We start from the raw sequence: 24,074 nt of genomic DNA, 5'->3' as shown, positions 1-24,074 counted from the left end.
TAACCCATGAAACAAGCCCATCTTTGCTGTTCATTGCATTTCACAAAAAAAAAATAAAAATCGTCACTTGGAAAAGAAACCTTACTACGCTTCTGCCTTCTACGCTGCACCCCTTTCGTGTAACATGATCTGGATTTCTCTACTTGTTGCTTTTAATGATAAATGTTCACTTCCTTATGTCGAGGAAGTAAAATGGAAAACAAGATGACATTATCGCAATCTGTTAATAGTCAACTTGGTGTCCTCTACTAGCAAAGGCACTACTCCCTAATGCTGCTACATGCTGCATTTATTATGGAACTTGCAGTCAATTATCAGACTTCTTCAAAGGATTCCTTGTTTCTCCTTACTTAAAAAAAAAATAAAAAATCATAAAATGATACATTTTGACTGTGGAAATTGCAGATGGAGCTTTCTAGAACTTTTGGCTTTTTTGTAAAAATCTGAGCGTGGAAAAGAAATCCCAGGCTTTAGGTGTATTTGGAGTTGAGCTCCTCCTCCAGTTTACACTCATGCACACCCTCACTATTTTAAGCACAACACTATGAAAAAGGCACTGATAAACAGTGTACAATAAGAAGTCCCACTTTATCTCTCAGTGGGCACCAACAAAACGCCAAGTTTCTGTTCCATGAAGCAGCAAGTGGGATATTGTCAAGGAAATATTTTTGAGTTGAATTTACATGTGGTTCCTTTTTCCTTTTGACTTTGACCCGATTACTTTTGTTGAGCACAAGTTATTTTCAAGATCTAGAACAAAAACCATTGGGACATCACTTGAATCTGACATACTCAGCATTGCAGAGGCTGAACAGCTCTTCTGCTTTTTTGAGGGAATAAGAATGCAATGCAGAAAATATAAAATTAGCTAGTACAAGCAGAGTCAGAAGCCAGTGTCAAACTTGATCATAAATTACATTACATAATGTTACATTACATAAAATAATTATAAATTATTTTATAAATTTGTCTTATTTGTGAGAAAATCATAGCAGCTTTTAAAAACTCAGATTTTGGAGATTACAAGGTAAACAAAGCAAGTGCCTAGAAGAATTGACTCAGGTAGGAAGTGCCTTGGTACTTGTGCAGTGGTGATAAAGTGATGTGGGTTTGTCGTGCCTGCATCCAATGGTTCCTGTTTTTCATAAATGATTGACTTTTTAAAGTCTCATTACCCTGGCCTGGCTCACAGAAATGCCAGCATGGGAGGGAAGCTCAGACCAGCCTGAGTCTCTTCTGCAATTCTTGAGGTCCCAGGCGTTTGTGCCCAAACAGGGTAACCTGAGCACGGGGGTGCTCCTGACACTTCTAAGTAGAAATTCTACTACTCTACTTTGGATTTCAGCAGAGCTGAAACTCCTGGAGGATCTAAGGGGGAAACGTGGCTGCAACAAGGTATGGCAGGCAGCTGCTCCTACAAAAGTTAGACAATGGCAGAGAGTCACCTGTCCCAGAATCATGGAATCCCAAACGAGTTGGGTTGGAAGAGACCTTAAAGCTCCTCTCATTCCACCCGCGCCACAGACAGGGACATTTCCACCACTCCAGGGTGCTCCAAGGCCTGTCCAACCTGCCCTGGATGTGTACAAGAATTACAAGCCCTCCTTTCAGTTCCCAAATCACACATTCTTGTCCTTATCTCAGACAAACCATGGTAAACACTCCAGAGCTCAACTGCAGGCACTGGAACCTCCCTAGAAGGACCTGGCAGCAGTCAGAGGTTGCTCTGGCCATTCAGAAAGCCAATGACCTGAAGGGTTCAGCCATGGCTCTGCTCCCTCACCCTCACCTGGGGTTCACCCTGGCCCGTGCCTCAGTGCTGTGTGACCACGGGGGCTTCTCTCCAAGTGTTGGACAGAAATATCCTCCTGCTTTTCCTGTGTTTTTCTGCACTACAGCGAGGTGTGCAGCACATTGTAGCTCCGTTTGCTCTGATGGCAGAGAACTTGGAGTTGAAGGCTTCCAAAATTTCTGCAGCTCCATCTGCTGACACTGAAGTCCTGTCTGCAGACCCTGCACTGGGCAGGACACCTTGTCAGGCTGCCTGTGCCTTTGTCTCTGAGCTCTGCATAGTCAGCCACCACCCTGGGGTGCCAGATGTCACTGAGAGGGTCACAGGGGGGTGCAGACACACGTATTACCAGGGTAGTTGCTCTCCTAACACTAAGCACAGTTATACACAGCCCATGCACACCTTGGAGCCTTAATTCTGCAAACACTCCCTGAATGCCTCTGATTTTGGATGTGAATGTTTGCTAGACTGGGTTTGGGCTGCTCAGCCTGCTATCAGCTGCACAGACTGTCTGCATTCTGGTTTTAATTTAGCTAACTTGATTTGGGTTTAAGTTCAAGCTTTAAATTCGAAAACTTTGTAAAAACTTCATTCACACAGATTTGAAATGACAACTTATTTTTAAAAAGAAGTGTGATACCTTAATGTTGCTTGGGAAACAAAGCCTAAGTCTGCAAAATGCAGAGTGGATTTATTTGCAGGAAGTCAGCAGGTACTCAGCAGTTTGGGATCTAAGGGTGTTTCTAAACAGCCTGCCCCGCCCTATCAGTCCCCCTCATAAATTGACTAAGCTGTGAAATAAAAGAGAGACAAATTTCTGTTTATCTCACTGGAAAACATGGGTTGTATTTTCTGCTATTTAAAGCCAAAGGGTCAGAGGGGGAGTTATCTGCAGTGACATGAGCTGAAATATGATTGGGAAATATAAAGATGGAAAACACAGTGTACCTTGCCAATTATGTGCCACAGCAAACTCCTCATCTCTCTATAGAGGCCATAACTCACAGCCTGGAAAAATGTAGAGCAGAACCCATCCCCTGCCTGCTCTGGGCTTTGCCTCCTCCTTCTTTGGTAGACTACGTATGGTCCAGCAGGTTTTTTTATTTTCATCTTTCTTTAACCTAGCATGAATAATAAGATAGGATAAGATAGTAATAAGTAATACAATAGGAATGGTAGCTTAAAAAAAAATCATTGAAGTATCCTCTTCCTAATTTTTTATTCCCGTTCTGTTCAAAGTTTGGCGGGTTGGTGCTTTAAAATACTTTACTCAGTTGAAATTAGAAGGATGGTTCCCTGTAAAACAGCACTGTGGCTTTACAAAGATTAGTACAAATAAATAAAATACAGAGTGGCTTTAAGAGGCATCCAAGACTCTGGGGTTTAGTCCCTGCTCACTTTCACGAGCTAAAGCTCCTTTCACCAGCACATGAAACTCTTGCAGAGGAAACACTCCAGCTACAGTGATTATTTCTGAAAATACCCTCTTTAAATATAAAGTTACCACTCAAGGCATGTGCACTGCAAAAATCAGAGTCATTATTCTGGAATTCAGATAAGTCCCCTCTTTTTCAGAGGGCTCTGAGCCCCCATGCCCCAGCCCTTCTGGGCAACCCTGCACTGCCCCAGCCACAGGAGATCTCCCACCTTCCCAATCAGATGCAATCTTTCTGTTTCTCCAGAACAAGTACTCACAAGACACATCTGAAGCAGGTATGAAAACCTTGTGATGGGAATTCCAACTGCACTGACCTTGGGGCAATGTTTTATCTTGTAGTGACAGTCCCTGCTGGGAAAGATTGACTTTTTGGCATAAAGCAGCTTTGGATGATCAGGCCATATTTCAGCCTGGCCTCTGTTTTGCCTGCAGATAACTGCTCTCCTGCAAGTCCTCCTGTCAACTGACAGTAAAAACTGGTTGTAAGGGCTGGAAACCTAACACAGAAATTCAGACTCTGACCTCACCTGACTAGATAGCAAGACTCCTGTTAAGGACTTTTTTTTTCTGAGCATCTTGGGGGTTCATAATAGCAGTGGTTCAGAAAACAGAGTATCTATCAAACTTTCCTCTAAATATTGACCAAACCAAACAGAGCAGCAGCAGAGTGTTTCCCACAGACCTGTGCAGGTAATATTCCATGAAATATAGAAACAAGAAGGATTTTCCTGCTGGAGCTCTCAGGGATACTCAGGGTGGGACTGTTGGGCTGCCTGTGCAGGGACAGGGTTGGACTCCGTCATCCCTGAGGGTCCCTTCCAGCTCAGGAGTTTCTGGGATTCTACAAGTGGTTACTCACTTGGTCTGTGGAATTCAAACAATCAGACTTTAAAATCTGACATGAGAGACTACAGCAGCATTTAAAATCACAATGCTCCCTGAAATGATTGAAGATTAAATCTGTTCTTTAGCACAGCTGTACTGGGATGTTTTCACAAGTGTTTGTCTGCAACACAGTGACAATATGAATGTTTATCATAACTTTCCTGCTAATTTTTCTGTTAAATCTACCCAGTCAGAGAGGAGAATGTCCCAGATCTTCTTCTTTTTTCCATACCAGCAGGAGAGCTATTCAAGACAGCTACTGAACAGGTTAGTGAAGGGCTTGCCTTGGAGGACAGTTGCCATTTGTTTCAATAGGCACAAGTGGGAACGTCCCTCTTCTCTTACGTGGTTTGAAGCCATAGAAGAAAAGTCAATTTTAATATCTGGAAAACAAATCACTGCTAAATTCAGTCCAGTGTAGAGCAACTGTGCAGTGGATAAAGGAAAGCCAACAGGCTCTCCTGGTTTAGTGTGTGCCTCAGGGCACCCCTGGGGTGGTCCCTGAGCCAAAGGCATCGGGCTCAGCGTGCAGAGGGGCTGAGCTGCCCTGCTTGTACATCAGCTTTGGGACCACCCTGCCCACGGAGATTCTTCTGATTTCAGCTTGCCTTATTCCCAAGGGTAATGTCAGGTGGGTGAAGCATCACTGAAGCATTTTCCATGGCAGAAGAGAGCAAAGAACTGCTGCGTTTTAGTAAGGCCAGGGTGCAGACCGGGCTGAAATGTCTTGCTGTAATGTTCCTTGCAGAGCACCACTCCATCCTCGCTCTCGCAGGGTCCTTGCAGCCTCTGCAGGGCTCTTGTGCCTCTCTTCTCTCAGATCTGTCCTGAGGAGTCTCCACTTTGCCATATCCCTCTGTGGCAGGGCAGTCAAACAGCTTGTGCCACTTCACTTTCTTTTTTAACAGTGCCAGTGCTGCTCACTTGCGGCAAAATAAGATAGGTTTTTTTTCCCATATGATGCCAATGTGGTGCTGTCCTCCACATCCCATGAAATGTAGGCCTTTGAGACAACAGCAGAGTTACTGCTGGCCACCTGCTCACGGGGTTGCACCCTGCAAAACAGGCCCCTGAGCCACCTGATGGAAAGCTTTTGCCACAGCTCTCGCTCTTCCTGTGATCCAGCAGAGCCCAAATCCTATTTTCAGACTCTGTCAAAGGCATCTCTGGCTGTTCAGATCCTTAGGCTTGAACCACATTTCACCCGAAGACAGATGGGCAGGAGGGTTTTGGCCTATCCTGCTTTAAAAATGTTGGTTTTGATTGTGGCCGTCCTCAGGAACAGAACTGCTGACCACCATGCCAAATATATTTGGTTTTAAGTGTGTCCGTAATTGCAGCATTGCGTCATCTCCATGGTTATTTTAAAAATTCTCTCTGTGACTCTACATTATTAATAAGGTGTCTGTGGAATGGTCTAGAAAAAACGTCCCTGTGTGAATCTGGACTGTGCCCTCCATCGTTCCCTCAGTGACCAGAGCAAACTGATGGCATTTTGTCACTTCTCTTTGTGCTCTTGGCACTGCTGTCACCAGCTGGCACCATGAGACATCCACAGTGTGTCAGGAGGGAGACTCTCTCTTTGGAAGGGCAAAGCAGATAAAATGATCCAGGAATTGGAGAGAGTGCTGGGCACTGGTTGGAAGCTCACTGTCATGAGCGGGAAACTCAAGCCTGTGAGTACAAATATGCTCTAGGATGAATTTAAGTGGTCGCTTACTGTACCTCTACAAATAAACTCTGCAAATAAATTCTACAAATTAACTCTACAAATAACTATCACTTCACTGGAAGATGGATTCTATGTGAATTTTTAAAAATATTCACACACTACATGTTAGAACAGGGAAATACTGTTTGATGCTTTCCTTCTAGAGAATTCCAGGTGTTTCAATAAGGTTAATATCCCTGATGCCGTTTTAAAGGTAGGAAAAGAGAAACGCAGGAGTGCCATGATCCCTCAGCTACCCAACAGCAGGACCAGGAGGAGAATCGCCCTGAGTGGCAATAAGAGAATTTAAATAATTGCAGTACATTTGCATAACATTCATAAAATAGATTACCCTGCAAGGATAAAAGGAAAGAAACCTGGATTTAAAGATGTGGCTTGGTGTGCCATCAAAGCCACGGGTTGGGAAATAATCACAAGAATCTCCGGTACCTGAAGGAACTTACTTGCCTGGACTGACACACACAAAGCCTATTTCCACTGGAGTCACTCAGGCACATCCTCCCAGACTGCTGCGAGCCTCTGCAGGCTGCCCCAGGCAGGGCCAGGACAGCCACAGCCCTGTCCCTCTGAAGTCACCTCCTCGTCCCAGAGCAGCCCAGCAGTGCCACTGCAGAGGCACAGGGAGCCTCACAGAGACACAGGGACGAGCTCATGCATGGCTCACTGACTTTATTGCAAGTGGCAAGACAAAGGTGCCGTGCGCTGCCCAGGCAATAACTTCAGGATGCAAGTGCCTGAAAGGCACACTCAGGTGTTAAATCCCAGGGAAGGGACTGCGGTGTTCAGGGCTGTTGAAATAGTATTTTGGAACACACCATGTCACAGGCTAATTAAAAAAGCAATGAGGGTACATTATCCTCACCTAATGGTAACCTGGGTTGTTCTGGTGCTCTGTCACCTTTAAATGCTTCCTATAGGGGTTCATGGTCCTTCATGTCACACGTCTGTCTTTGCTATTCAGGGTAAGGCCCTCAGGCCCTCTCCTTCTTGCGGGCAACAAATTTGGTTTATGGCTTTATGGCACATAGGTTGTACCCTTATTCAACAAAGCAAAATATTGTTTCTCTGGATGGTAACCTGGAGCAGACCCTGGTAGAGATCCTTGGGAAAGAACAAGAGATGCCTTTTCCTCATAGCCATAGAAAGATGAATTGTTCAGATATTCAGAATTTCTATAGCTGCTGATAGGGAAGAAACAGAATACCAAGGAGACCACCTGAGCAGTAACAGTTAGTTACATTAAACTATTTCATGGTATTTGAGAGCCTGAGCAGTTTCATTCTTGAGACTGCAGGAATGTCTGTGCAAAACAAAAATTCACCACTGGATTTCAATCCTCTGTGATTTTTACCAAAGTTTACTTTAAAATTAACATATATAACCTATTTAAATTTGAGGGGTTTGTTATTCTTTAAATGAATTTTATGGAGTTTTGTAATTTGGATGTCATTCAACTCTTAACTGTGTTCTGAAACCAAGGAAGAATTTGCCCTATCCATCTCAGCCTTGTAATGGATAGATAGAACATATTAAGAGTTATCACCTCAAAGACAGATCAAAGTCTACTTCCTTTGATATTGACTTTCTTTAAAAGGACCTAAATATAACCCGCCAGCTAAATAATTCAATTTTCGGAGGGAGGGAAGGAGCTGAGAGCATGTTTACACAACAGACCACAACAACTCCGCAATTTTCTAATTTCTGGGAGAAGAAAAAAAAAATTCCTTCTCACATTTTCTGTTCAAAGAAATGTTACTCTTGGAGTAAATGAGCCCAAACCTGTCAGCCATCCAAATGGACTCTTTACCAACAGAAGTGGCAAACACTTGACTGCATCACTGAGAGGAAGAGCTCAGCTCAAGGAACAGAAACAGTGAGGTAATCCAAATAAATGCTCCATTTTCAGATGTTTCTCAGTGTAGTGCAGGGGGCTTTTTACCTTCTCTACTTGAGCCACTCTGATTATCAAAGGTGTTGAAAGATGGGGCCTTCAAACTGAGTGGTGTTGTTCTTTTTCTGTTCTTTCCTTAAATATCTAAGTTTTGGGAACACCTATCAGTGTGCACCGATGTAATCAAGCACACGCTCAGTGTTCTCAGGGGTTCCAGAGCAGAGTGGCAAGGCTGCACCTCTGTGTTTCACTGGAATGCCAGGAATGAGGGACTGGGACAGATCCTGCCATGGCACTGAGCAGTGCCTGGGGCCAGCTCATCCACAGGGTGCCCCCACAGCTGCTCAGGGCTCTCCTGGCCCCTGTTCTCTGTGCTGCTGCCGTCCTCATGAAACATCCATGTTTTCTGCCACGCTAAGCATTGCTTGATGGGGTTTCTGGGTTTTTCTACAAGGGGAAGAGACTGGAACCCACAGATCCTTCTAGATGTGGAATGCCGTGCTGTGAGTGATAAGCTTTCAGTGGTGGCTCTAAAAAGACCAGCCTGTATTTGGAAAACACATTCCTTGGTCTTTGCATCTTAAGTGCTGTGGAATCAGAAAAACCACTGAGTAAATTTCACTACTGTATTTTGGAGAATGGGACCGTGAGAGTTTTAACTTCAGCCCCATTTCTTCAGGTATTTACACTTGTTAGCATTAATGCTGCTTTAGTTCAGAATTCGGATATATTTTGTACTGATGAGATAGCTGAAAACATGGAAAATGGAAGTGGGATCTTCTGTCAGTTGATTGGAACAGCATTTGTGAGCGCCCTGACATCGCAAAGCAGAACACACCCACCCTTCCTCATGGCACAGAGGTACGGCTGCTGTAGGAGAATGATTTCGTGCAGTGGGACTCCCTCACAGTGAGACTGACTGCTGAGCCTGGGTCCTACCAGGCACGAACATCAGGCCAGAATCCCCGTGGGGATGCCTGCACCCCAGAAGTGCAATTCCAGCTCTTCTCAGCATTCTGGCTCTCACCGCTGCCTTCAACAAGTACTAACCCCCTTTTTTTCCCCCCTCCCTGAGTACACGAATCAGCTGCTGCCCTGTGCACACAAACGGGGAACTTTCCAGAGAGGATTTCTGAGAGCAGGGCAGTGAAATACTGCAGCGGGAGCTGGCACACACGGAGGCGCAGCACGGGCAGGTGCCCTGCCGGGGGGCAGCAGGTCGGCAGCGACAGCAGCAGCGGTGTCCAGGGGCACACACTCACGGCGCCCATCCCCGAGCCCAGCAGCCGTGCCCGTGGCATCCCCCGGTGCCCCTCGTGCCCTGCGGGCGGGACCAGCGGCACAGCCGAGAGCACGTACCCACTTTGAGCTCCTTGCCGAAGACGGTCCGTTCGCCCAGGGCCGAGCAGTTCCAGCGCCCGTTGCGGAACTGGAACTGGCACTCGTTGATGCCCATCTGGGACCCTTCCCCGATGACAATGATCGCGTCGGGCCTGCTCTGGCAGATCGCCCGCTGCCGGGGGGCGAGCCCCGGGATTTTGTTACAGATGATGCTGGCTCCCAGGGCCACCACAGAGGAGAAACCCCTGCAACGACAAGACACCGGCGGTGGCTGAGGGGAGGTCGGTCCCGGAGGCAGAGCAGCCCCCGCTGCCTTCCCGTGCTGTGACTCCGGCGCTGGCAGGTGCCCGGGGAGCGCCCGCCTTTCCCCGGTCTCTCCCCTCTCCCCCAGCCGAGGCAGAGATAAGCGGCGCGTGGGCTCCTGCCAAAGCAGGACCAAACTTCCTCCTCGGAGAATTAAAGCGCGTGCAGCGGCATTGCCTGCCCGGGCCACGCACAGGCAGCGGGCTGGGAAGGTTTTCCCAAACCTGTCGAGCAGTTAGAGGAGAGAGCCGAGGAAGGGAGGGAAGGAAGGGGGACAACCCACGCTCCCTGCCCCGGTGCCGTGCCGCCTACCCCCGCGCCCGGCGAACCTGGCCGGAGATGCTGCGGGTCCGGAGCGCCGCCGCCCCCGTGCGCCCCTCCCGGGCCGGGCGGCAGCGGTCCAGGGATGTCCCTGGGGGAGGCACGGGCAGGTACCGGGCAGGGAGCGGCCGAGGCACCCCGCACCGGGCCCGCTGGCCGGGCTGGGGAGGGGCCGGCTGCCCGGGAATCGCCGGGTGTCCCTTCCCGGCAGGGACCGCCGCCCAACCCCTCGCAGCCCCGCACATCACCGGGGCCGCCGCCTCGCTCCGAGGTGCGGGCTCTTTACCTGTCTTTTGAGAAACAATCGTGATCTCCACCATCATCACTTTTTTTTTTTTTCTTTGAGACTTCCCGAGTTAAATAGTAACAGGTCTGGGCAGGTTGGGCTGAGCGCGAGAGAGAACGCGATTGTTATAAAAGAAAGGGAAAAAAACCAAAAACTTACTTACCCGATCTTGATATACACAATCCCCAGGCTCAGGAAGATGTGGAAGATCCAGCGCCTAGTTTTCCTGTTCATATTCTTTGCTTGCCGTGGCTCAGATCAACACGCGAAACGATGCCCGGCGCGCTCGGGGTTCGGGCCGCTCCGTCCTCGGCGGTCACGGCCGCCCGGCCGAGCGGGGCAGCCCCCGCAGCGCCCCGCAGCGCCCGCGGCTCCGCGCCGAGCCCCCGCCGCCTCTGAGCATGGCCCCGCTCCGGCCGCGGGCGCTGTCAGGGCAGCGCGGGGCTGCGGAGCCGGACGGGCTGCGGGGTCTTGCGAGCGCAAGCCGCGTCCCCACCTTCAGTGTGAATTGGCTCTCTCTCTTCTTCACACCCCCCCCCCCCTTTATTTTTTTCCTTTTTTCTTTTTTTTTTTTTTTTCTTTTCCCCTCGCTCTCTTTTTCAGCTACTTGGGCGCGTTCCCCAAAGGAGGGAGTTGTCCAGCCGTAGGGGGGGTGGGGGGGGGAGGAAGCGAGGCGGGGAGGTGGGCAGGAGGGGAACGGGAGCGGCAGACGGATCACCTGCCTGCAGGCAGGCTCAGCGCGACCCTCCTCCTGCCGGCACGGCCCGGGAGAACGCGGCGGGGGCTCCGGGGGGTGTCACAGGGGGACGCCCCCGGGGCTGGCCCCGGCCCGCCGGGCGGCATTGGGGGCCCGCACCCCGCGCTGCTCCGTGCCGGCAGCGGGGCTGCAGCTTTGACTCCGCGCTCGCCGCCCGCTCGCCGGGGCCGCCGAGCACCTGGGGCCGGTTTTATGCGTTTGTCCCGACGCTCCTCCCCCCGGTCTGCCTCCCGCGTGTCGCGGGCTGTCCCGCAGCCTCCCGGTGCCCGCGCCGAGGTGAGCTCCGGGCGGCCGCAGCATCCCCGGAGCGCCGCCCCGCCCGCACCGGGGACGAGGCGGCACCGGCAGGTGCGGGGTGGGGGGGACGACAAGAGGGAGCCCCGTGTGCCCGCAGTGACCTCCCCGCGGCTCTGTGGCCGCTCCTTCCAGCGACAGGGCAGGGCTCGGTCCCCGTGGCAATGGGCTCACGTCGGTGTCCGCGGTCCGAGCCCGCGCTGGGGGGCGGCCCGGGGGCTGCGGCCGCCCGGGAGCTCCGCGGAGCCATCTGCCTGCCGCGGGCGGGGCGGCCGGCCTGGCCGGGAGGAGGATCCGGCTCCTCGTTGCGGGAATTTACACGGATATGGTGACTATTTTATTATCCACTTAAAATATTTCAAACAGGGAGGTTACCTAAACGATAACAGGGGTGTGGTGCGGGAATTGTTCTGCTGATAATGTTTTTCTGAAAACAAAACCACGATGCCAGGATCCCTCAGGGTCCCTCGGAGGAGCCGGGCCGGAGCCCCTCTCGAGGGGCAGCGGACCCCCCGCTCTCACGAACTGTCCAAGCGGGGCGCAGCCCGTCCTGCGGCTGGGCCAGGTCCGTCCCTGCCGACTTCCCGGGGCAGGGAAGGGGTGTCCCAGTCCGGCTCTCCATCGCTCCGCGTTCCCGGGTGCGGCGGAACGTTCCCATCACCTTGGCGCCCCGCAGCCTCTCCGTGCGGTCCGGCCGCGCTTCCCACGGCTCCCGGAGCCAGCGGGCGGCCCGGGCCCGGCCGGGGCGGAGCACGGAGCGAAACGCGAGGGTGCGGGGGGTGCGGGGGGTGCGAGCGCGGGACTACGGGGTGCGGGGGGTGCAGAGTGTGCGGAGCAGGATTTCGGGGGGTTCTCTTTCGGGGTTCGTGCTCGGTTCGGGGCTCGGGTTCGGTTCTGGTGAGGGCGCGGGGGAGCCCCGAGCCCCGCGGGCAGCGCCCGCCGCAACCTCTTTGTCAGAGCGACACCTGGCGGGAACGGGCGGAACTGCAGCCGCGGGCAGCGCGGCGGGGAGAGGAAAAGAGGGAGAGGGGAGAGAGGAAAACAGGGAGACAGGGAACAGAGGGTGGAGAGGGAATAGCGGGCAGCATTCAGCACCTTCAGGGCATTCGGGGCGGTGGGAGCTGCTGCCTCCAGTGCAATAAAGGCTCCCAGTCCTAGAGCACACTCAGGACCAGGGACAAGGGATGGGCCAGAGCCCAAAGCTGTGAGTAGAGGGAGCAGGTATTGATGAGAACAAATTCAAGGTTTGTAGCAGGTCCTCCTTGGGTGGGGAAACCCCCCAGCAAAGTGAAGTGCCATTAGGAGGCAGCGGAAAGGCCGCGTTCAGTCACCTCTGTCACCGGCAGGGAACACGCCGTGGGTGCTGACCGAGCTGTGCCCCAGTGCCACGAGAAGGGGGCGACAGGGACAGGTGTGCAACAGCCAGAGGTCCAGGAACCTGGGAGCGCTGCTCTGCCCATACACCACAGGTTTCTCCAGCAAACACATCCACAGATGTGTTCATGCTTCATTTTTTTGGATTTTTAAAACAACTTATTTATGATGCTGAAGTTAGTGATGATCAGTATAATTAAACCTCAGCTGTCTAACAAAGCACATAGGTATAGGACAGGTCAAGTCTGAGCAAACTGTTGTCCTGGTGTTCAGGAAGAGTGGGAAATGGCAAACCTTCCTGAGAAAATAGTACACTGGACTAATCAATTACTTTCTCTTACTCTGTTCATTCCTAAAAATGTTGTGACCTAGATGCATTTGAAGCATACATAAAATAACATTCCTGTGCAGATTACAGGAGGTAGTTCAGCTTGTTTGGCAAAGTTTCTTGGGCTTTTTGATAATTTTTTTAAATGCTGTAGACCTTAAATCATCCTTCCAACCATTATGTCTTTTGAGTGGTCTGTAGCAACTAATCCTTACCTACCATTACAGGGTCTGCATATCACTCCTTTTTTATACTGTGTCTTCACAGATATTACTTCTAATAAATAGATTCTAATATCTGCATAATAAAATCAATATGAGGCATTCCTCTTTAGGGTAATGAGTTACAGGCAATTTGGTAAATTAACACAAAACTTAGAACAACAATTAGAGATTAATGACAGAACAGTAGGAATCAGGAACTTGCCTGTGGCAAGAGAAATTAACTCTAAACCATACTCTTAGAAGCATGTAAGAGAAATCCCAGAATTCATGGCAGGAGGAGGTTTGGCTCTGCTGCTCCTCCCAGTGCCTAAGGGGGAAGGCTGGAGGGGGACTTTCCACAAGGGTTGGGGGTGACAGGGCAAGGGGCAATGGCCTTAAGCTGAAGGAGGCAGCTTTAGATGGGATTTTGGGAAAAAAATTCTCCCTGAATTTTGTGTGAAGGTGGTGGAGCCCTGGCACAGGTTCCCAGAGCAGCTGTGGCTGCCCTTGGATCCCTGGCAGTGCCCAAGGCAGGTTGGACATTGGGTCTAGAGCAGCCTGGGACAGTGGAAGGAGTCCCTGCCTGTGGTAGGGTTGGAACAACATGACTGTTAAGGTCCCTTCCCACCCAAACCATTCCATGATTCCCTGGTGCCTGGCAGTTTCTGATTATGACCAGAGCCATGGGGCTCTCCTGCCTTTCCTGAGATGCTCAGTGCTGTGTGAAGCACACCCCAAGCAGAGCAAGTAGTTTTATTCCAGATACAATCTCTCTGCTCTCACCTTTTACTACCCATGTCTTTATTTAGCAGCAGTAACTTTCTTCTGAACGAAGCCAGGGCCCAAGCTGCACCCTGGAGCCATCCATCACTTGTTGCCACAATGATGTTTCTATTGTTAATTGTTTGTCCGGGCAGCTTTTTGGTGTTAGACAGTGCAGTGATTTAGTACAGCAGCTAAATCAGCTTTGAAAATTTATTCTCAAAAAAAAAACAAAAAAAAAAACAAAAAAAACCCAAAAACTTGAGAAGTCTATTGGTCTGGACACAATCCTTTGGGAGTGCTGAGCTCCCTCCTGAAACCACAGCTGGGTCCAGGAGCTGCAGGGATTCAGTGCTGCCCTGCTCCCAGCACGGGGCATGGAGCTGGTGGGTGAGGAGGTTTGCACAGCACACGCTGCTCAGTGTGTGGTTCTGGTCAGAGTTGTTAATGGTTCGTTTTTCATAAGCATAAAGAAATACAAGAAACATCCCATCTACAATGAAAAAGAAAGGCTGCCTGTCTTTATGTTTTTTTTTCTTTAAGATGGCCTCTGATAACTGGAATTCGCAAGGGAAAATGCAGTTAAAAGCCCATTTTGTAACTAGATCCTAGATGCACATACCATCAATACTCCAACTCTGGCTCCCTTCTATCAGGCTAATCATAGCTGCACTGTTTTGTTGTCAAAACATCTGTGAAAGTCAGACCAGAGAGTCCTTCCAGTAGCAAAAATGTGAGGTTAATATACCAACTCTCCTTGTATTAAGAATCTCCTGCCTCCTAAAAGCACATGGAAGAAAAGATACAATAAATGAATAAATAACATTCACAATGCTGGGTAATTTCCTGGGCTCTTCTTGGCCCACTCCAGATCTATCCTACCAGCAACCACAGTGAATTCTCAGTTTCCAGCTGCACCTGTGGAGCTGCAGAAGGAGCAATAAAGAGGCTGCAGAGCTGTTCCCTCCGTGGAATTCCACGAGGGGCAGAGCCAGGACTGACCACAGCACCTTCCCTGTGCCTTTGGGACCCTTGTGGCAGCACAAAGGTACCACGTGCCTTGTGGTGATCGATCCCCTTCTGGTCAGTCGATCGGTGACACAAACCCTGGCCAGCTCAGGCCAGTGGTCAGAAAGCCCGGGACAGGGTGGCACCCCCTGAGAGGGCAGCTCTGACCCCCAGCCCCACCCAGGGGAGTTCCAGGTGGGCACCCCAAGCCAGGCACAGGGACACCCCCACGGTTAATGCAGCCAGGAAGCAGAAGGGGTTTGGGCAAGCACAGGTGTCTGGGACCCAATTACCTGCAGCTGCATCTAATTAGTGACTGATGGGCTGTGCCGGGGTTGATGAGGAGGGGGTGGATGATCAGAAGCCAGTAGAAGATTTGGGATGAGGAAACGGGTGCTGTGATTGCAGTATTTAGGGTTTTACTGGCTGTTCGGTGGTGAGGGAGCTGTAGCTGCTTTGTGGTGTAGGGCTGTGACTGAGCACCAGGCGGGCTCTCCTCTGCCACAGTCTCCAACACATCTTGTGGCTTTTTGGAGCTGGACACGGCCTCAAGGGCTCCTGAAAACATGGTCTGTTAGTCCAGGGTTTCCCTGGCTTTGAGTTTGCTTGGATTTTCCAACCCAAGTACAAGTAAAGAATACTTTACATCCAAGGCAAAGTAACGAGTTGTGAAACTGCTCCAAGCCTGAGCTGCTGGTTTCTCAGGCAGGAGCATAGGGGTCTGTCTGAGAGCTGAGCATGACTGTATGAAGACATGACCATCAATTCCAAAGGCCAGTTAAAAACCACTGGGGAACCTGGAGCTTGTTCCTGTGCCCTTCTGCCAACCCCTCCATCTGTCCCTGTGCTGTCTCTGGGGGCAGCCGTGGCCACACCAAGCGGCTTCTCAGCTCCTGTGGCACATCTAGGCTCACCCTGGGCTGGTGCTGGATCCCAGATTGGGATTTGGATCAGCTCTGCTGCCCTGCAGGCTGTGCCCCTCTCCCATGGTACCACCTGGAGTTTGGACCCTGTCTTGCTGCACTCACCAGGGAAGGAGCTAATCATTAATACATGTGAAGAAAATTCTTTCTCCAACAGTAATACTCCAAATCAGTAGCAATACTGGAGAAATAAACCTCTTTTGCCAGACATTTGGTCTGCACTGTCTGTTCCCTCAAGCAGCATTGAAGTGTCACCAGGTGCCCACAGCATGTCACTCAGTGACTTCCAGACCTACAGGGGCTCATTTCCTTCTTTTTGTTTACCCTTTGTTCCCTGACAGGCATAAACTCAGCTATTTATTCATAGGGATGCGGCTTGTCTGGATTTTTAAAAATTATTAATTTGCTGCACAGCTGCTTTGGGAGACTTTCCTGATTCCACCCCATAATGTGTTACTTGTTGCAAACACACTGGGGAATATGTGATATTTGCAAAAAAATAATATTGCTTCATTATCACAACATGCACTTAGACAAACGCTACTTTTGCTTTTTTTTAAAAAAAAAAAAAAAAGACATGACATTTCCTTTACAAGTTTATTAATGGACACAAGGGGTGAAAAGATGAACTGTCAAAGCAGATTATTCATTGCCAAAGAACGGTCTTAAACACCATGGATCTGATCCAGAAAACATGACACAGTCTTCCAGGCAATGTAAGAACCAGAGAGATGTGGATGCTGTTAAAAGAAGGTTCCAAAGCCATCAGGGTCTCCCCAAGGCCACAGAGAGGTGGAGCAGCAAGAGCACGTGTGGATGGAAGGGAGCTGGGCTTCAGAGCTGGATGTGGATGGGCATCCTTGCTGCCTGTGGCCAGCTGGGCTTGGCCCTGAAGTCCTGCAGGAGCCTCTGGGTGACAAAACCTGCTGGGAACAGGGATTGGCCATGGGAAAAGCTGACCTCTGGCAGCTGCTCCTGCATGGGGGCAGTGGGTGAGGAGGAGGAGGCAGAACTGTGCTGGACACTGGGCATTGCAGGGCTGGACACTGGGCACTGCAGGAGCACTGGGCATTGCAGGAACACTGGGCACTGCAGGAGCACTGGGCACTGCAGGAGCACTGGGCATTGCAGAGCTGGACACTGGGCATTGCAGGAGCACTGGGCATTGCAGGAACACTGGGCACTGCAGGAGCACTGGGCACTGCAGAGCTGGACACTGGGCACTGCAGGGCTGGACACTGGGCACTGCAGGAGCACTGGGCACTGCAGGGCTGGACACTGGGCACTGCAGAGCTGGACACTGGGCACTGCAGGGCTGGACACTGGGCACTGCAGGAGCACTGGGCACTGCAGGGCTGGACACTGGGCACTGCAGGGCTGGACACTGGGCATTGCAGGAGCACTGGGCACTGCAGGGCTGGACACTGGGCACTGCAGAGCTGGACACTGGGCACTGCAGGGCTGGACACTGGGCACTGCAGGAGCACTGGGCACTGCAGGAGCACTGGGCACTGCAGAGCTGGACACTGGGCACTGCAGGAGCACTGGGCACTGCAGAGCTGGACACTGGGCATTGCAGGAGCACTGGGCACTGCAGGGCTGGACACTGGGCACTGCAGGAGCACTGGGCACTGCAGGGCTGGACACTGGGCATTGCAGGAGCACTGGGCACTGCAGGGCTGGACACTGGGCACTGCAGGAGCACTGGGCACTGCAGGGCTGGACACTGGGCACTGCAGGGCTGGACACTGGGCACTGCAGGAGCACTGGGCACTGCAGGGCTGGACACTGGGCACTGCAGGGCTGGACACTGGGCACTGCAGGAGCACTGGGCACTGCAGGGCTGGACACTGGGCACTGCAGGAGCACTGGGCACTGCAGGGCTGGACACTGGGCATTGCAGGAGCACTGGGCACTGCAGGGCTGGACACTGGGCACTGCAGGAGCACTGGGCACTGCAGGGCTGGACACTGGGCACTGCAGGGCTGGACACTGGGCACTGCAGGAGCACTGGGCACTGCAGGGCTGGACACTGGGCACTGCAGGGCTGGACACTGGGCACTGCAGGAGCACTGGGCACTGCAGGGCTGGACACTGGGCACTGCAGGAGCACTGGGCACTGCAGAGCTGGACACTGGGCACTGCAGGAGCACTGGGCACTGCAGGAGCACTGGGCACTGCAGAGCTGGACACTGGGCACTGCAGGAGCACTGGGCACTGCAGGGCTGGACACTGGGCACTGCAGGGCTGGACACTGGGCACTGCAGGAGCACTGGGCACTGCAGGGCTGGACACTGGGCACTGCAGGGCTGGACACTGGGCACTGCAGGAGCACTGGGCACTGCAGGGCTGGACACTGGGCACTGCAGGGCTGGACACTGGGCACTGCAGGAGCACTGGGCACTGCAGGGCTGGACACTGGGCACTGCAGGAGCACTGGGCACTGCAGAGCTGGACACTGGGCACTGCAGGGCTGGACACTGGGCATTGCAGGAGCACTGGGCACTGCAGCACCCTGCGCTGCTCCTGGCTGGCCAGGCTGGCTGGGTGATGTGCCCAGCACGTGTGGCTGGGTGGGGACCAGCCTGGACAACAAGGGTGGTGTCCATTCCCTGACCATGGCAGGGAGGAGTCATACAGCCCGGTGTGGAAGGGGTAACAAATAGCATGAGGAAATCATGTGGAGAGGAGGGGAAACAAACTCATATTCATGGCAGGAAGGAGAGAAAGGGTGGAGAAAGTGGAATGATGGGGAGGAGGGCACGGAAAGAAACAGGTCCACTTTCTGTGGTCACGAAGTCTGACCTTGGGCTAAAGCATATCTATAAATCTGACAATCATCAGAATGAGGTTGTGACTAGATTAATATCTCTATATAACTATAATTAAAATGGCAGAACTCATACCCTGTCTTTTTCCAAAACAAAACTTCCCTTTTACATCTATTCAGAGATTTGAGATGCACTTTTACAAGGCTGATGTCAAATGTCAATAGAAATGCACGAGGCCATGGTGATATCATGGTGTAAGAGAGAGTCACGAGCAAGGCATGTAAACTTTATGAAATATTGTCATTTTTTTTCCCTTCCGTTTTGGCCATTGCCTAAACTGGGACCATAAAACTCATCTTAAAATAGCACTGCAGGTTAAAAAAAAAAAAAAAAAAAAAGAGGGGGAAAAAAGTACTGAACTGGATTTTGTTTTTCAGCCAAGTTTGTTCAAACAGAGTTTGCTAATAGGAGAGCTTTGGGGCAATTCTGTGAACCCTACGAAAGTGACTTGTATTGCAGATATCAGGGCTCTTATCAATAATTTCCTATCTCCTTGCAAAGCTGGGAACATTCCCCTATCTACCTGTGCAGAGGTAAATTTTATGTCCAGATGAAGGGCAAAATAGTCTTGCATTCAACATTTAGTTTTAAAGGATGTAAACAGCATTAACTGACCTGTCAAAAATGCCTTCATGGAAGATACTTGACTGAGCTGATTCCTGGTTTTGGGAAGGTTGCCTGCACAGACACTTCCAGCACATCTGGTACCACAGGCCTGGTGTCTTCAGCCATGCAGTCACACATTTCCAAACAGTGGCTGTAGAGTGAACACTTGAGAGGTTTGTAACAACAGTGAGCTGTGGGATGGAGCAGGGTGTGGAAGGACAAGAGAGAAATCAAGGGCCTTCTAATACATTTGATACACCTTAGAGAAAGGACAAGCTAAAGTATGTTAGTGAAGGGGAAACTGCAGAATTCAAGGGTAAATGAGAAGAGCTAAGCACAGTTAGAATTAAAGGGAATGAAGGAAGGGTGAAAGATGTCAGGGACATGCTGTTGGTAGGGAGAACATACCAGTGTCTACTGGAGATATGAGGAAAACCAGTTAGCTCAGATTTCCTGGGAGAACAGGGCAGCCAGGACAGAGCCACAAGGGAGAAATTGCATCAGAGTTGCAGATCCATTTCTCCAGATTCAGCTGGATCTTACAGCTGCATAGTTGGAAAGGGAATGGTACAGAGGTAGAGAGAATTAATTTTCTGTTGTGTTAAAAGCTCCAGGGGCACAAAAAGCAGTGAAATTCAGTCAGTAGGCCAGATGCTGGGAGAACAGGATAGACTGGACTGAAATGAAGCTTGAAAGCAAATGAGCAATTTTCAAATTGAGAAAAGGACAGGGAGGAAAGGTCTGAAAACAGAGGAGAAGAGGAAAACTAATTGAATTATCTGGATGAGCAGTGAGCAGAACACACTGCACATCACAATTTACACGGCAGAGAGGTGAGGGAGAGCAGTGCTAAGAGCAGAATATTGCAGATTAACCATTTCAGAGTGCCTGGGACAGTCAAATAGGAGCTGACCTCAGCTGAAGGAGCAAGGAGATGCCAATGTGAGAAACTGGTTGGGTTGTCATTCCAGAACCTGAGAGCATCCAAGAGTCTGTGGGGGAATCTGGGAGGAGAAGGAAGAGACTTGGACCAAGTGTGGAGGAGGATGGGGAGAGGCTGGACAAGGGCAGGGGCCCAGAATCAGCAGGAACAGGAGGGATCCCCAACCATTTGCCCCATGTCTGTTCCTCATCCAGACAGCTCAGGGAGAAGGTGCTGAGGAAAAGAGGAGAGCACAGGTGAGGTCCTGGGAGCTGGAGGAGCTGTGGGTGCCCAGGTGAGCACACAGAGCCCATGGGGAGAGGAGGAGAACACAGGTGAGGTCCTGGGAGCTGGAGGAGCTGTGGGTGCCCAGGTGAGCACACGGAGCCCATGGGGAGAGGAGGAGAACACAGGTGAGGTCCTGGGAGCTGGAGGAGCTGTGGGTGCCCAGGTGAGCACACGGAGCCCATGGGGAGAGGAGGAGAACGCAGGTGAGGTCCTGGGAGCTGGAGGAGCTGTGGGTGCCCAGGTGAGCACACGGAGCCCATGGGGAGAGGAGGAGAACACAGGTGAGGTCCTGGGAGCTGGAGGAGCTGTGGGTGCCCAGGTGAGCACACGGAGCCCATGGGGAGAGGAGGAGAACACAGGTGAGGTCCTGGGAGCTGGAGGAGCTGTGGGTGCCCAGGTGAGCACACGGAGCCCATGGGGAGAGGAGGAGAACACAGGTGAGGTCCTGGGAGCTGGAGGAGCTGTGGGTGCCCAGGTGAGCACACGGAGCCCATGGGGAGAGGAGGAGAACACAGGTGAGGTCCTGGGAGCTGGAGGAGCTGTGGGTGCCCAGGTGAGCACACGGAGCCCATGGGGAGAGGAGGAGAACGCAGGTGAGGTCCTGGGAGCTGGAGGAACTGTGGGTGCCCAGGTGAGCACACGGAGCCCATGGGGAGAGGAGGAGAACGCAGGTGAGGTCCTGGGAGCTGGAGGAGCTGTGGGTGCCCAGGTGAGCACACGGAGCCCATGAGCAGCCGGGCGGGGAGAGAAAAGGAGGAGCGGCGGTATGGGATGCTGGGGGAGGAGAGGGGCAGAGCGGCGGGACAGGGACACGGCTCAGAGCTGCCAGGGGAAGGCATGAGGGGCACGGTGGGGAGAAGATGGACTTGGCACGGAAAATGGGAGGGCCCAAGGAAGGTAAGATGGCCAGAGGGAAGGTGAGAGCCGCAGGCTGGCGCGGTACAAAGTGACAGCGCAGGAGGCAGCTCCTGCCTGCGGCTTCCAGGTGCAGCCCTCGGCTGCCCGTGAGCAGCACTGATTGATTACGGAATTAGGCTGCTGCTATTTTGGTCCTGTGACTTCATATGCTGTAATCTAAGGCTGCTGTGAGCTTATCCTTGCAGCAAGGATAAGTCTTGAGGCATAGGGATGCTTTTGGGGGAGACGCGTCAGAAAGCTTTTCCCTAAACTGCGTTTGTAATCCTGCCACTCCTCTCATCAATCACCAGGCGAGCACAAAAGTGACGGTGCGCTTCCTGCTGGAGTGTTGTGAATGTTCAAAGGCAAAGTGCACTATTGTTTGATAGCCAATTATTCACTGGCATTGATAAACAGGCTCTGCCCACGATTACTGCAGCCATTACTCACTCTCCTAATTTAGACACAAGGAAAAATTAATTTAAGCTTCCAGTTGATCATTTATATCTTTGGCTTTTGTAATACACATCACAGCATGCTGAAAACAACTCCACCATAAAGGAAACTGATCTGTCCAAATTGATAAGGTTTGTTCTGCCACCGAGGGAGGCGTGACTGAGTCCAAGCTGAAGGGCTGTGGCTGAAGGTGGGGTTTTGGGGACATAAAAATATGAAAATAATTTTATTAAACCTTAAATTAAAAACAGAAGGGAGGGATGTTCCTGCAGTCATAAGGGAGCTCTGTGTACAGCTAAGCAAGCAAATAAAGCAGTAGGATGTTTAAGTGGTTTGACCTGATCCTGTCCCCAGGCCACCCTTCAAGGGCTGATGGGCCAATTCCAGCCAGCAGACATGCAAGACATTCAGGGGAGGCCGGTGGGGAGAAAACAGAGACTGTTGGCAGCCCAGTTCAGGATGAAGTGGAACTGGCAGAGCACATAAAGCTGTTAACAGGGTCAGTAATGGTGAATTGTAACCATCTACTTACTCCTAGTAACTCAAGGGCTGCGAGACGGAAAGATAGCCACGTCCTACTGAGGCAGGGAAAACATTTTATTCTTTTTCTTGTTATTATTAGAGTTCCTGCACAGATTGCAGAGGGCACAAGAATGCCGTGGTAACTGTGAGCCCAAGGGAAGGAGCAGCACCTGGGAAGTGCCTTCTCCAGCTCCTCCCTGGCAGTACTGTGGTTTCACTTTCCTGGCTGCTGGCAGGAGTTCAGCTGTCTGGGAGAGGAGCAGGAGGAGCTTTCCTTGGAGCAAGCTGGCAGCACATCCCTGCCCAGCTGTGTGTGAGGTGGAGCCTCTGCCCAGCCCAGTGAGAACTGCAGGGACAGGCGCTGCCTGGTGCTCCAAGGGCAGCAACCTTTGCCTCTGGAGCATGCTTTGCTGCAGTTTCATTTCCAGCTCCTGGATTGTTTGCCCCAGATGCTGTCACTGCAGAGAACTTTGTTTGGGTGCAAGGCACAGCCTGAGTGACCCCAGGTAGGTTTGTTCATTCAGCTCTCCTCCTGGGAAGCACCCGTGCGAGGGTTCCGAGAGGAATGCCAGAACTTTCTCCAGCCTTGGGGACAGATGAGGTGAGGCACAGGCAGGGCTGTGGCACCTCTGCTGCTCAAAACACACTTGAGGCAGATAACCGGGTGTAAAACTGAAAGGCAGCAAAATATGGTCACCTCCCAACATCTCTCCTGACTGACGACATGGTAGCTTGGAGCATTCAGCCCAGGCAAGCCAGGCTGAGCACAATCACAAGAATGGCTCAAGCACAAGAATGAAAAGATTGTTCCAGCTGGGAGCCAGAGCTGGGCCTTCCCTCGCTGCTGCTCCAGCACAGAGATGTTTGATGGGCAGCAGCCTGGGCAGCAGCACTGCCCACAGTGAGCTCTGCAGGAGCTGGAGGTGCTGCTGCCCCTGCCCAGCTCTGGTCCTGTCCCCCTGGCTGCCACCGTGGCTCTGCCCATCTTTGGGACACCTGAAGCTCCTGGGAGCAGCTGAGGAGCCTGGCAAGCAGAGCTCTCCTGCCTCTTCAGGAGGCACTCCTGCTCCTGTGCCTGAGCCACACAGGGCAGGCTGGGGAGGAGAGGACACTGCTCTGGGAACGTGCTGTGGCCGAATCCCTGCAGGGGATGGGAGAGGGCACAATGCTGCCCACAGGATCTGCTGGCTGTGAGCCCTGTGGCTGCACGTGGCACAGCCGTGGTAAATACACACCAGAAGTGCAGGCAGTGGCTGCAACACCCCGAGATTCCCGGCCCTGGTGCTGGCTCCAGGTGTGCCCAGTCACAAAGCACTGACCATGATGTTAGAACTGGGCTGATCGCAAAGAAAAGAGAAAACTATCAGAGCTCATCTTATCTGAGGCAATCATGCACACTCAGGAACTGTGTAATTCAGTTGCCCTGCTTAGCCAAAAGTTAAAGAGTTTCTAAAGTTTATTTCCTGTCTTTATAGCAACTGTCTGGCCCTTTATTTATTTTCACTGTGAAAGCTGCTGGTGGGCTAAAAATAATTTTTGGAGCAATTCTTGTGGCAGATTGTATAACAATCACAGGCTGAAGTGGGAGCAGTTGGAAAGTGAAGGATGCCTCCTTGGGCAATCTCTTCTCATGAACTTCCATCATTTTTATTTTTAAGCTTTGTGCTATAGCGTTTCATGTCCCTCACCACCAAGAAGAGCTGACGGCTCGCATTGTTGTTACCTTGAAAGGGCAGTTATCACGGCTAATCCACCCTCCAAGGTTTTTCCTCAGGATAATTATTGTTTTGGTGATTCATCTTGTAGACCCTGCCCTTCCTTATTCACACAAAATATCCTACTCCCTGCAATATTTCTGGGTCAGGCTCGTGCCACACATGTGATTTCCTTTTGGGCATGCAAACAAGACAAGAT

At 51.6% G+C, this 24,074-nt stretch overlaps 1 protein-coding gene across 1 annotated transcript in view; it reads right to left on the bottom strand.

Moving 5' to 3' along the window:
- WNT7A (Wnt family member 7A) overlaps positions 1-10,704 on the bottom strand; it is a 32,425-nt gene extending 21,721 nt beyond the window's left edge. The window contains exons 1-2 of the mRNA XM_062500566.1: positions 10,153-10,704; positions 9,098-9,324 (exon numbers count right to left, since the gene is read on the bottom strand). Of these exons, the coding sequence (XP_062356550.1) occupies positions 9,098-9,324; positions 10,153-10,223 (298 nt within the window). The 5' untranslated portion in view covers positions 10,224-10,704. The remainder of the gene's footprint in view (positions 1-9,097; positions 9,325-10,152) is intronic.
- Between the last annotated feature and the right edge of the window lie 13,370 nt (positions 10,705-24,074).

This window comes from Cinclus cinclus, chromosome 12, assembly GCF_963662255.1.
Source record: "Cinclus cinclus chromosome 12, bCinCin1.1, whole genome shotgun sequence".
In the NCBI taxonomy this organism is placed as follows: domain Eukaryota; kingdom Metazoa; phylum Chordata; class Aves; order Passeriformes; family Cinclidae; genus Cinclus; species Cinclus cinclus.
The sequence above is the reverse complement of the archived record's forward strand: the minus strand, read 5'-3'. Positions and strand labels throughout refer to the sequence as shown.